At 57.5% G+C, this 12,907-nt stretch overlaps 1 protein-coding gene across 7 annotated transcripts in view; it reads right to left on the bottom strand.

The window, feature by feature from the left end:
* The window catches only part of SHANK1 (SH3 and multiple ankyrin repeat domains 1), a 45,233-nt gene extending 32,531 nt beyond the window's left edge, over nucleotides 1-12,702 (bottom strand). For 3 of the 7 annotated variants that reach the window (XM_074315434.1, XM_074315436.1, XM_074315437.1), the window contains exons 1-10: nucleotides 12,240-12,699; nucleotides 9,472-9,769; nucleotides 9,070-9,273; nucleotides 8,537-8,608; nucleotides 7,369-7,477; nucleotides 7,133-7,284; nucleotides 5,331-5,498; nucleotides 4,770-4,886; nucleotides 453-530; nucleotides 160-226 (exon numbers count right to left, since the gene is read on the bottom strand). In XM_074315434.1, coding sequence (XP_074171535.1) covers nucleotides 160-226; nucleotides 453-530; nucleotides 4,770-4,886; nucleotides 5,331-5,498; nucleotides 7,133-7,284; nucleotides 7,369-7,477; nucleotides 8,537-8,608; nucleotides 9,070-9,273; nucleotides 9,472-9,726 — 1,222 coding nt within the window. In that variant the 5' untranslated portion in view covers nucleotides 9,727-9,769; nucleotides 12,240-12,699. Of the gene's footprint in view, nucleotides 1-159; nucleotides 227-452; nucleotides 531-4,769; nucleotides 4,887-5,330; nucleotides 5,499-7,132; nucleotides 7,285-7,368; nucleotides 7,478-8,536; nucleotides 8,609-9,069; nucleotides 9,274-9,471; nucleotides 9,773-12,239 lie in introns of all 7 variants that reach the window. The other 4 variants (XR_012490388.1, XM_074315439.1, XM_074315435.1 and 1 more) reach the window with 3 other exon arrangements.
* Between the last annotated feature and the right edge of the window lie 205 nt (nucleotides 12,703-12,907).

Raw genomic sequence — 12,907 nt, 5'->3', positions numbered from 1 at the left:
AGGGGCCTGGAATCATGCCCCTGCCACTACTCAGACTTTTGAGGTCTCTCAAGGTTTTTTTGATCCCGTCCTGGCCCACAAATCAGGTCTTCTGATTCCTTGATCCTGCCACGCACCCCGCAGTACCCTAGGCTCTCCCTCAGCCCCAGCCCCACTCACCTACATCCTGTTCTCGATGGTTTCGGATCAGCTCCCCCAGCTCAAAATTCCCAGCGATCACTGCCACCTGGAAGGAGGGGTGATAGGAGGTGGGGTGGCCCAGGCACCCGGGAAAGTGGGCAGGAAGCACTGTGAAGTACCTCGCTGGCTGCTCCCTCCACCCCTCTGCCCCCAAACCCGAGCCTTCACCCCAGCAACTCCACCTTCCCTCTCTCCCAGCATTCCTAATTGTCCCACCTTCCTTGACCCTCTCTGTTCCTCCTACCCCCACACCAGCCCCAACAGCCCCAGACCTGGAAGGGGGTCTGTCCATTGTTATTCTTCACATCCTTGTTGGCCCCCCGATAGAGGAGGATCCTAGCACAAGTCTCCTGAGGGCCATGGTCGGTGGCAGAGCGTGAAGGGGAAAGAAACCAATTAAGGTCACCACAAGCAGACAAGCGCTGTGCTAAGAACCTCAGAACAATCTGATCTCAACCTCTCCTGCCAAGGACAGCAGCCACTCACCACGTGTGTGACTCCTGAGCCCTTTCAATGTGGCCAAACTGAGATGTGCTGTGCGAGTAAAAGACATACCCGATTCAGCATGAAAAAACATTAAATATCTCTAATAATGTTTATATTGGTTATATGTTAAAATGACACTATTTTGCATACAATAGGTTAAATAAAACATGGTACTAAAATTCATGTCACCAGTTTCCTTTTTCCTCTTAAAAAAAATGTGACTTCCTGGGACATTTAAAATTTCACATGTGACTGGTGTTGTCCTTATGGGATGACATCCACCTAAACCAGGGTTTCTCATCTCAGCCTCTGCACTACTGACATTTGGGGCGGGGTAATTCCTTGTATCCGGGCATCTCATGCACCATAGGATTTTAGTAGCCTCCCTGGACTCTACCACTAGATGCCAGTAGCACTCCCTTCCCCGATGGTGACAACCAAGAATGGCTGCAGACAGTGACAGATGTCCCCGCTGGAGGGCAGAAACCTCACAGCTGAGGCCCCCTATGTAAACCTCACAGAGGGCTTACTGCATGCCAGCTGCTCAGCACTTCAGAGGCAAAAGCTCACTGAATCACCCCAAAATTCCATGAGATGGAAATTATCGTCCCTATTTTTCAGATGAGGAAACTAAGCCCTCAAAAGGAGTTCAAGCTCACAGGGCTGGTGCGTCAGTGCTCACATTCAAACCCAGGTCTGCCTGCTTCCAGCGCCTAGGCTCTTAGTCACACACTCTGCTAGATCCAGAGGACGGGGGCAGTTTGGCAGGGATGGCATCCACATCAGATCAATTCCTTACCCATGTCACTCACATGACACTCTCTCTTTGGATCAAACCCAACATCCTTGCCATAGCCTAAGAAGCACCATCTGACATGATCTGCCTGCCCCGCCACCCCCAGCCCCACTAGCTGCATCTTCTACCATCTCGCCTTGCTCCAGCCACACTGGCCTCCTTCGACAGGCATGCTCCTGCCCCAGGGCCTTTGCACTTGCTGCTCCCTCTACTTGGAATTCTTTGCCCTGCCATATTCACGTGGCTCGCTTTCTCACTTCACTTAGGTTTTTGCTCAAATGCTACCTCTTCAAAGAGGGCTCTCTGACCACCCTGTCAGAAATAACCCCCTGTTCTGTTCCCCACTTTATTTTATTTATGACACCTGCTATGTCCCAGGCATAAGCCAGTATTAGCTCATTTTCTTCATAACACTGTCTTCCTGAAATGACATTTCTATTTTATTTGTCTCTTGAGCATCCCTCTCACGACACTGTTTGTGTCATAGGAGCATAATTCTGTCTGTGGCACCCACGGCCTGGAATAGTGCCTGGCCGATGGGAGCTGTCCAATCACAGGTGCTGAATGAGAGATGGTCCTCTGCCTTTTGTCTTGGCCTGGCCAAACCCAACCTGGCCCCTAGCTCAACTCCTCTTCACCTCTCCTGATACTAACCGAACTAGCATTCACCAAGCAACTTCTTGGTCTCACCTTCTCCAAACAACAAACCCACCAAGGATGCTTATCCCACACAACACGCTCAGAGAGGGCAAATCTGTACCCAAGGTCACACAGCCAGTTAGTGGAACAGCTAGAACTCCAACTGGGCATTCTAATCCTATGCTCATCTATCTCCTGTGAATACACAACTCCAATTGCACAAGTCAGTTCACTGGACAGCAAAGTCAGCCCAGTGAGTTTCCTGAGTGTGCGTGTCCGTGTGTGCACATGCCATCCCCCCAACTAGACTGTTAACCTCTGCCAGGTGTGTTTTTCATGCCTGCACACCCCCGCCACCATCTTGCCCAGCACATGGCCAGAGCATCAACACCAGCTCTTCACTCTCCTCCTCGAGAACCCTGTACTTCCTGGTGTCCTAGCATTTATCTCACGGTACTGCAATGATTTATTTACACATCTGCCTCTTCACTAGACTGTGAACTCCCTCTCCCCTCCCTAGGGCAGGTGCCACACTGCATCTGATTCATCTCACATCTGGCACACAGTAGGTGCTCAAGAAATATGCACGGAGAGGATGAGGATGGAGGATGTGCTGCTGAGTCATTCGAAAGTCATTTGCTCAAGTCATTCATTCATTGGTTGAGTCATTCAATCCATCTTGAAGCAAACTTGTTGAATGTTCTGAGTTGGGTGCTGTGAAGTCTTGGGGGAAATCCAAGTGGCTGACCCATTATTCATTCATTCATTCACTCACTCACTCACTCACTCACTCATTCCATAAAGATGCATCTAGGCCTACTATGTGCTGGGGCCTTGGGAAAGAGTGGTTGATCAGACTTAGCCCCAGCCTTGATGAACTGACAGACTAGACCATCAGCAGCAGGGACAGACAGGCATGCCAGGTGGGCAGAGAGTGAGGAAAACTCTCAGACCCAGTTCTGGGCCTTGGGAAGCTTAAAGTCTGGGAGGAAAGACAAGGGAAGAGAAGTAGAAAAAGACCTCACGTGAGCCAAGCATCTATTTGTTAAGCACCTTGCAGAGAGCAGGCAAACATTCACCCACTTGTTGTTTTTTTTTTTAAAGGAGGGCGTGGCTCACAGTGGCTCATGCAGGGATTGAACCGGCAACCTTGGTGTTATTAGCACCACGCTCTAACCAACTGAGCTAATCAGCCACCCCTCACCCACTTGTTATGGACACATTTTACAGATGAGAAAGGGGGTGAAAGGAGGGGAAACAACCGGCTCATCTGTCTCACCAAGAGTAATCGTTCCTGCTGTCTAATTCTTCACAGTAAATTTTCCCTGTTCAAATTAATGGTATGGTTTCCATCTCCTGACTGATAATAGTTATGATAATGATAATAATAATTATTATTACAGCTGCCTTCTAGGGATGAGCACTTAATATACATGATCTTTCATCCCTTCAATCAGCTGATGTCATTTCCATTTCAGAGAGAGAATGGAGCCTTAGAGAGGGGGCAGGGCGAGTTTGGGGTCCCTAGGCTGCCCACAGGCCATGCACACAGGAGGTAGAGTCAGGGAGCAGGAAAGACAGAAGCACCGGGAGGGGAAGTGACAGGCACCGCATTGGTTGAGTTTGACAAACACTGAGTTCTCCCTCTGCAGGCGCCAAGCAGACTGCTTGCTGCCACAAGGCGGCATGTGGCTACCTGCCACATCCCCCGCACTGCAAGTTCTGATGAGGCAGAAGGGGCTGGGGCTATTCTGGAAGCCTTCCTGGAAGAGGGTAGAAGGGGCTGATGAACGAGCAGCAGTGGGCCAGGTCCTGTCCTCCCAAGTCCCCACCACAACTCTCTAAGGACAGGGAGCTGTGGGAAGTGGGTGGGGAGACTGAGGCTCTGAGGGGGCTGACCTGCTTAGAATCGTCTGTCATACAGGTAGCAAGGGGCCAGGGTCATCAGGCTGAAAGCCACAGGCCTTGCCAACCCAACCAGCCATGACAGAACACAGGAACAGGCATGTGAGACTCCCTGCAAGCTCTTTCCTGCTCCCCTCCACTCCTGAAGTGTGGACCGTCCCCCCAGTCCTGAATTGCTACAATTTGCAACACACTCTTGTCCCCTTCAGGGGGCTGTGGTTGGGCCTTTCTCTGTCCTTTGCAGTGGCGCTCAGCAGGTGCTCCCCTGGCGCCTGAACAATGACTTGCAGGGAAATAGGACCCTGGAGTTCCTTTCCCCCTTCTGGTAATGGTCCCAACTGTCTCCCCTCAGGTTTTTCGCCCAGGCCGTGCCTCCTGCCTGGAACACCTTTCCTCCTCTCTTTCTACTCAGCTGACTGCTGCTCATCTTAGCACAGGTGGCATTCCTCCAGAGCCACCTCCACCCCAGCCCCAAGCCCAAGCCCAGATTTGGGCTCCCACAGGGACCTGGATTCCCTGTGACCTCCCTCTGAACACTGGATTGTAATGGCAGGTATGTCCCCTGCTGGAGGGTCTGTCCTTCTTGCTTGCTACTTGGTCCTCAGCACCCTGAGCCTGAGCCTGACACAGGGAAGATGTCCAGTCAATATTTGTTGAATGAATGAATGAATGAATGAATGAATGCATGAATGAATGAAACAGTAAGGGAGCAGAGGGCACAGGGAGGCTGGGAGGCTGGAGTCAGGAGCAGGGCCAGGCAGACCTTATTGTAGAGGGCACAGATGTGCAGGGCCGTGTTCCCCGAGGCATTCTGGGCTCCAGGTTCAGCCCCGTAGAAGAGAAGGTGCTCCAGGTGCTGAGAATGACCCCGCTGGCAGGCCTGGGGACGACAAGGAGCCAAGGAGGCTGGGTCAGACCCTCCTGACCACGGCGTCTGTCTACATCCTTCGCCTCGAGGTCAGGAAGCCTTGTATCCACCTCCCCTTCTCCTTTCAGCCCCTGCTCCTGTTTAGAGACCCAGGTTGTCAGCTTCACAAGTCATTCCAAGGCCTGGGTGTCTGGTGTGGCCCCTAGAAAGGCCTAAGAGGCTATCCCCACCCGTCTCAGGGACCAAGTTGTCCCATCCCCCAGTCCATGCCCCTTAAGCTTCCAGTGTTGACATTCCCATCTTTTTTGGGGACCATGAACTCTCACAGCCACCCTCTGTGAGGCACCCACCATCTGGAACCCCAGCCCTTATGACCAAGGTCCCTGATCCCTGTACCCCTTGGAATCTAGGCACCCCCACCCAGCCCCAAGCCCCTCCTGGCCGAGTGGGGAGCACCTGGTGGATTTCCTGCCAGCCGTTCTCGTCAGCTATGCCCAGCTGGGCCCTGTTGTACAGAAGCAGCTCGCAGCAGCGGGGGTCGCCCCCCACCATAGCCGTATGAAACAGAGGGGTCAGCCCCCGGCGGTCCTTGTAGTTGGGGGAGCCCCCAAGGTCCAGGAGTGCCTAGACAAAGCAGATGACAGTCACAAGAGCACCATCTCTTTCTGAAGAGCTGATGGGGCAAACTAGCCAATGCCATGATGCCATTGTGTGACCTTGAGCCTGGCCCTTCCGCTCCCTGGGTCTCTCTAAGCCTCTCCCATCCCCCCCGTGAACAAGGAGGGAATTGGGAAGAGGCCTCCAGAGGACCCTCCCACTCTGACATCCTGCCCACCCTTCCCCCAAGGTTGACATTAGATGAGCCATTGAAGGAGCTCAGTACCTCAGTGCCCATCTACCCAGTGGGATGGTTGTAGGGACAAATAAGAGAACCGAGTCTGGACGCAGGAGGCTCCTGGTCAAGTGGGAGGTGTTATTAGGACCAAGATCCCAAAGATGGGGCACAGAAGGAGGCCTGGGAAAGGGCAAGCTTGGGTTAAGGCAAGTTGGGCTAGCCTCACTGGGGCCGGGGGCTTGGGGGCAAGGAGCGATCCCACTTAAAGAACAGCTCTGTGCACAGAAGGCTGGTGGCCTCGAGTATTATTAGGAGAGAGTGTTGGCGGTGGCCTTGTGTGAGGACAGCCTACAGCAGTGCTGTCCAACAGAACATTCCACTGTGATGGAAACAGTCTATAACTTCACCATCCAACATGGCAGCCACATGTGGGCTGCTGAGCTCTTGAATGTAGCTAGTGAGGCCAAGAAACAGAAGTTCTGATTTTAGCTCATTTTAATAAATTCAAATGTAAACAGCCCCATGTGACTAGTGGCTACTGGATTGGACAACATAATTCTGGAGGCCTGAGGTGGGGTGTGAGCAAGATCTAGATCTGGGCCAGGGCAGCGCATTGGGGGTCCATAAAGAGAGTCTGCCGATTCCAGGGCATAAAGCAGGTCTCTGTGGCTGGTGCCTGACTGCATTTAGGGTCTTTCAAGAAAGGGTTGGAGAAGGGGAAGGAGGGTCCATTCAGCTGGGGCATCTGTGAATCAGGGTGTTTATCCACAGCTATGAGGCAGTTTATCCTGATCTGTATGTGAGGAGGGATCAAGTGCCCTTAGCTGGGGCGGTGGGGACAAAGGAAGAGTATTTTAAAATGAAACTAGGCAAGCCAACTTCGTGTATGTATTTTGTAGGTATATGAGGTTTATCCATTGGGGAGGAGAGGGCGGTATTTGCATTAGAGAAGGGGGCATGTGTTTGGAGGAGTGAACACTAGGTTGGGAAGGGTAGGCAAGGGGCTGTGTTGGGAAACACGCGGGCCAGTGTCTGGGGATGCAGGCCGTGGGGCTGTGTTTGCGGGATATGTATGGAGGAGGGTCTCTAGCTGCATTTTAAGGGACACTAGGAAGGTCTGCACCTCAGCGAGACAGAGGTAGGGGTTCACATTGAGCTGGGTCAGAGGGAATGGAGGACACCAAGTGTCTGGGTGTGGGGAGAGTAATATCATTTACCTGGGCGTAGGGGAAAGGGCTGTGTGACTATCAGCTATAGCTGTTTGTGAGCCGGGGAAAGTGCCTCAGATTCAGTCGGAGTGACAGTGGAGGAGAGGAAGAGGGAGGGTCTGGGGCAATTCACATACTGTAGTCTGTGTGGGAAACATGGCAATTAGAGGGCGTCTCAGATCTAGGGGAGGGTCCTGGGGGAGGTGGCACCTCACCGTAAGAGCGAGGCAGTGCCGGGCACACGCAGCCTTGTGCAGTGCTGTCATGCCATCCCGGGCCCGGAAGTCGATGTGAGCTCCACCCAGGCACAAGGTTCGAATCACCTCTACGGAGCCTTCAGTCTGGGCAGCCAGCGTCAGGGGGGTCTCTGAGGGGCGGGACAGGCCAGTCACATGCAGCTCCCAGGCCTCACGCTGGGTGCTGCCACCAAGGTCCCCAGCCCCTTCCCTACCTCCTGAATCTGAGTCGTGGTAATTGGGGTCCAGCCCCTTGTCCAGCAGCCGTGCCACCTTGTCGGAGGTCCCCAGTTGCACATACTCCAGGAATTTCTTCAGCCCCGTCTGAGCAGTGGACAAGGGAGAGAAGACAGGCATATCAGGGAACAGGGGCCGAAGGCTGGGGTCTCAAGCCCTGCTGTCCCATGCAAATGCACAGTGAGCCACGTATGACATCAAAAAGTCCCTAGTAGCCACTTTTGTAAAAAAGAAAGGGGAACTGTCAATAGTGTTGAAATTCACTTTAATGACATATCTCTTTTTTACCTACTATGTCCACCATTTCAATAGGTAATCCATATGAAATTTATTAAGGAGATATTTCACCTTTGGAGGGGGGCAGGGTACTGAGTCTTTGAAATCTGGCCTGCATTTCACACGCCCAGTGTGCTCAGCTTGGAAACTGGCCACACTGCAAGTACTCAGAAGCTATACGTGGCTGGTGGCTCCCACAGTGGGTAATGCAGGTCTGGAGGAATGGAATACTTGGGGAGGGCAGGACCAACGTATGGCAGAGGTGGTGAGGAGGAACCAGGGGGATTTTTCCCAAGTGTCCAGAATCCTTCACTTTACTGCTGACCAGAACAGCTCCCTGGCTTCCTTCTGGCTCCTAGGGAACCAAGACAGACACAGGGACAGATGATCCAAGGACTGGAGAAGAGATGTGGCTGGGGACGGGGACACCCTTGGATCTAGTAGAGATTTAGGCCATGCGGTTGGGGAAGCTGCAAGGTATCTATGAAACAGCCCCAGGCAGAGGGACACTGGATGTCAGAGTTCAGGCTACGAGGTGTGAGGGGTCCTGTGTGGACATGGGGGATCCAGGAGATGAGACGGGCAAGTTCAAGAATGAAGAAAGTGGGAGTCAAGTGGAAGTGGTGTGGGTCTGGGCAGAAGAATAAGGGATAAAAAAGGAAGTTAAGAAGGGGTTATGATGGGAGAAATAGGGGAGCTTTTGGGGCTACCCCAAATTATCTCCAAATGGGGACCCTGGCAGAGGAACAAAGGGTTGGGAAATGTGGTGGGCTATTGGGAAAAGGTGGTAGAGGAAGTGGTTGGGGGAAGGGGTTCCGGGTGGTGGGGAGTGCTATAGAGAGCAGGTAGATGCCAGCAGGATTCTCTCACCTTCGTGTGTAACTTGGCTAGCTGCTTCTCATCCAGGTTGGTCTGTTTGTAAACTCGGGTCTTGTACCGGAACTGAGGCCAGGGGTGGGGTGAGGGGAGAGACAGAGACTCAGTCAGGGGCCTGGGGAGGAGGCTGGACTCACTTATGAGCTCAGGGTTAGGGTGGAAACAGCCCCAGTCCGCTGGGTGGGCAGAGGGGTGTAGGGCCACTCTGGGGTGTGCAAACTGCAATCCTTAACAGGAAGGAGTAGGAGCATGGACCCCATAGGGAATGTTCTGGAATACCTACTGTAATTGGGAATCTTTCCCCAATTTGACAGGTGGAGGACAAGCTCGGGGCACTCCCCTGGTCAGAGCATGGACTGTAATGTGAACTCAGGTGTCTCTGACTCTGACTCTTGGTGACTCTTAGGTGCCTGGAGATCTGGAAGGGCCCCTTGGGTTTTTCCCTTGCTACAGTCTTGGGAGAAAAATGGGGAGAGGACAGATGGTGGGACACGCCTTCTCTCATCTGGGAAAGCTGTGGGCCTCACCTCCAGGTAGGGTACCCCCTTCTCGAAGGACTGGGGGTACTCGCGCAGCAGCCGCTCCTCCTCCAGGAAGTTGGCATCCCGGCCCGAGGTGGCCGGCTGGAACAGGCCGTAGTTGAGCACATCCTGTAGGCTCTCGCTCAGGGCACAGAGTACCTGCTGCTTGGCTGTCCAGATGGTGGCATCAGGGTTGAAGCGCAGGCATTTCTAGTGGGGGAGGTGACAGGGAGGAGCCTGAAGTGGTTTGGGGAGGGATTGGAGGGTGATTCTGGTGACAGGTGGGGGATTTGAGTAAGTATGTGGGGGTCTGGAAATGGGGGCCAAGTGGGAGGACACCCAGCACCAGGGGCCTCCTGGTGTGGGCTTGCACCCGTCCCCATGTTGCCCAGTGACAGGGTCACTCACTGTCTGATGCAGGTCCGGAATGCCAATCCTGAAGACCATCATGCTGAAGTGGGCGTCGTCCGGGACAGACATGGAGCGGCCCTGGAGGCCTCTGACCGAGGCCAGGCTACCAGGTGCCCCGCTGCCCTGGCCCCGGATCCCCCCGAGGCCTTTCCCAGGCCCGTCTGGGGAGCTGTCGGACTCTGAGCCCCCCTCGGGACACTCGCTGGCACTGTGGCGTTCCTCGTCCTCGCTTGAGGCGGGGCTGTGGGTCATCGTGGGGCCACGGGGCGACGGGGGACGGCAGCATCACAGGCAGCTGCTGGGGCCAAGGGCGGCTGTCAGATTAGGAGCCCCAACCCCTCAGAGGTCACAGGCATACTCAGTGGCCCAGAGGACAGGGGCAGCAGCCCCACACCGCCTGAGACAGGCAGGAAGGAGGCTGGACACACCCCCAGACACTCCTGCTGCCACCTGCACAAACAACCCCATCCCTGCCATGCTGCCAGCACATGTCTCCTTCCCTGCCCTTGGCCCTGCTCGAGCCCCCGCCCCTCCTGCGCCCCACTTTGCCGCTGACCCAGCGTGGCAGTGTCCCAGAAACCGCAGAATCACCGCGGGAGCTACTGGCCCACTTTGCCAGGCCAGGGAAAATGCAGCTAAAATTAGCTGAGGACAGACAGGTGGACGACTCACCGGCATCCTGCCCTCCTGGCCCCAGCCTGGCCCCTCACCTGAGGCCCTCCCATCTTCCTCCTAGATAGCTGGGTGGGGGCACTGAGATATTGTAAGAGGGAGAGGGAGGTGCCATGAGCCTGGGGCAGCAGGAGCCCTCGTGGTACCTGGAGCGGGTGGAGCCCATGACTTCACTGAAGTGTGGCTGACAACCTGTGCAGAGGGCTGGGGAATGGGTGGCCCAGGGAGCCAGGGCACCGAATGGGGGTGTCACAGGGCAAAGAATCATGCATGGGGTATACCCGAGGGAACCACAAGAAGCGGCCTATGCAGGTTGTTAGGGGCATCTTAAGAGGGTGTGTAGGTGGCTGAGGAGGCTGGCCCTGGGAGGGCTGTCCAGGTGGCCTGGGTCAATGTGGGGTGGCTGCAGATGACCTGTGAGCGTGTTTCAGGACTGGCACTGCAGGGTGGGTGGATCAGCATTGCCCAGTACTGGTGGCCCCACTCTGAGGGAGATGGAGGGGGCTGGGAAGGAAACTAAGGAGTGGGGAGAGGGTCTGGGGGACTAGGGTGAGAGGTCATCTCCGAATCCCTATTCTTCTCCCCTGAAGTGGCCTTAGGAGAGTGGGTCCCCAATGGGGTCCACCTGGCTCATCTTATCCCCTGGCTTCCACCCCAGCACCGGAAACCAGAATGTCTGGTTTGGTCCCTCCCCCCCCCCAACCAGGCCCGGCTCCTGCACCGTTGCCATGGCGATGGGAAGCAGTGGAGGGTATTGCTGACTTTGGGAGAGTGGGGATGGGCTGGGGGGTTGGGGGAGGGAGGACAAAATGTGTGTGTGGGGAGAAGAGTTCCAAGAGCTGTGGGCGAGCCAACATCACCATCGGCCGGCCAACCCCTCCCCCACGAGTGCCCAGGACTTCGAAGACACCCCCCCACACCCCGCCCCAGGTACTGGGCATTGCTGCCCCGCCTAGCCCTAGCAGAGCCTTGGGTCTCCTGCACTTCGCGCGATTCCACACCCCACCTCCCGACCTGAGGCCCGCAGCCACTCCCCCTCGGCTGACCCTGGCTGACCCCCACCTTCCACCCGACACTAAAGAGGTGGCCAGTGGGATGAAAGCAAACCTGGCTCCGGCCCCCAGTGCGTGCAGCTGCCCCCAACCCCCAGGACCAGCTCCGGCCCCTCCCCCTCCGGCCCCGAAGGAGGGAGCCGGCACACTCAGCCGGGGCGGCATGAATCAAACGCTCCGCGGCTAAGAATAGCTGGCACGCAGCTGGTACCGAGACCGGCTGAGGAATCGGAGGGGGGGGGTTGGAGAATGGGAGAGAGGGGGTGCCCTGGGAGGCTGCGGGGTGACGGAGGGGCGGCTGGCGTGGCCAAGAGCGGGACCCGGGAGAATGAATGGAGGCGGAGAGAGGCGGGAGAGGGAGCCAGGGCTGGGGCTGAGCAGCTGGTAGGGGAGAGCCCTGGGCCGGGGAAAGGGGGCGGGGGCACCCGGGAATGGCACTCGGGGGCGGGAGCCGAGGGGGCGCGCCGGCCGGTGAAGAAGGGAGAGGCGACGGGGTGGGGATAGGGGGAGCTTGTGAAGGGGGTGGGTGCGGATTGGAGGAGGCTGGAAGGAGAAGCAGGAGCCAGAAGGGGGTCGCAGGGGGTGGAAGAGGCCAAGGCCCAAACACTGCTGGAAGGCGGTGGGCACCAGGGTGACCTGGGGGAGGGGCCTCGCAAGGTGGGGCAGCAGGAGGAGTCCACCGGCCTCCTTGGGCCAGGGTGGGTGAGGCGGGGGAGTGGCCGGGCAGGGCCAGGAGGCGGGTACAGCGACCGAGCCCTTGGTCTTGGAGGGCTGGGAGGCGGGTTCGGAATGGGGGCTCTGCTGACGGGGTTGGGGGGCGCATCTACCCATCAAGTCTTCGATCTGGGACGGGGCACCGGGGACCCGGGCGTAATCCAATTTGGCGTCGCCCGGGGCAACGCTCCGCTCCTGGTCCCCCCCCCCAGCGCACACCCGGGCCGGGAGCCCGGAGCATGGCCAAGGACATCCGGGCGCCCCCGCCCCCTCCCGCGGCCCCCGCCCCGCGGCGTCCCCAAACCCTCTGCTTCTCGGCCCTCTTACCTGCCTGGCGGGGCTGCTGAGTCCCGGTCGGCGGCGCCCGCGGCCCCTCCCCCCTCCCCCCACCCCCCACCCCCCCGGAGACGGGGGACCCTCAGGCCATGCCCCACCGCCCGGGAGGGCGAGCGGGCCCAGGGAGGGGGCGGGCGGGGGCCGGGGGGGAGGGCGGGGGGCCCGAGGACCTCACCCCCCCCGCGGGCCGTGCCTGGCCATCCGCAGAGCGCCCCCCCTTCCGCCGCGGCCGCCGCGCCCCTCCTGGCTAGCCCGCCCCCGGCTTGGTCCGGCCAGCTCCGGGCGCCCGGCTCCGCCGGCTCTTCCTCCTTCTCTTCCTCAGACCGCCGCCGCCGCCGCCGCCGCCGCGGGCTCCGCGGGCTCCGCGCCTCCTCTGCCTCCCTTCTCGCTCTCTGGCTCTCGCTGTCTCTCCCTCACCCTGTCTCTCTCTCTCCCTCCCTCTCTCCCTCTCTCCCTCCCTCCCCTCCCTCCGCCCTCTCCCCTCCCTCCGGGAGCCGGCGGAGGAGACATCGCCCCTCCCCGCGCCCCCAAACCTCGCCCATCCCCCCCCACAATCGGCTCCGCCCCCTCCCCCTGTCGTCCCCCACTGCTTCTCACCGCCACCAGATCCTCGACCCCGGACTCAAGCACCGGGGTGTGCTTGACCCCATACCCTGATG

This window comes from Rhinolophus sinicus, linkage group LG11 (assembly GCF_036562045.2).
Source record: "Rhinolophus sinicus isolate RSC01 linkage group LG11, ASM3656204v1, whole genome shotgun sequence".
NCBI classification, from domain to species: Eukaryota; Metazoa; Chordata; class Mammalia; order Chiroptera; family Rhinolophidae; genus Rhinolophus; species Rhinolophus sinicus.
Note: the sequence above shows the minus strand (reverse complement) of the source record. Positions and strands in the feature narration are given on the sequence as shown.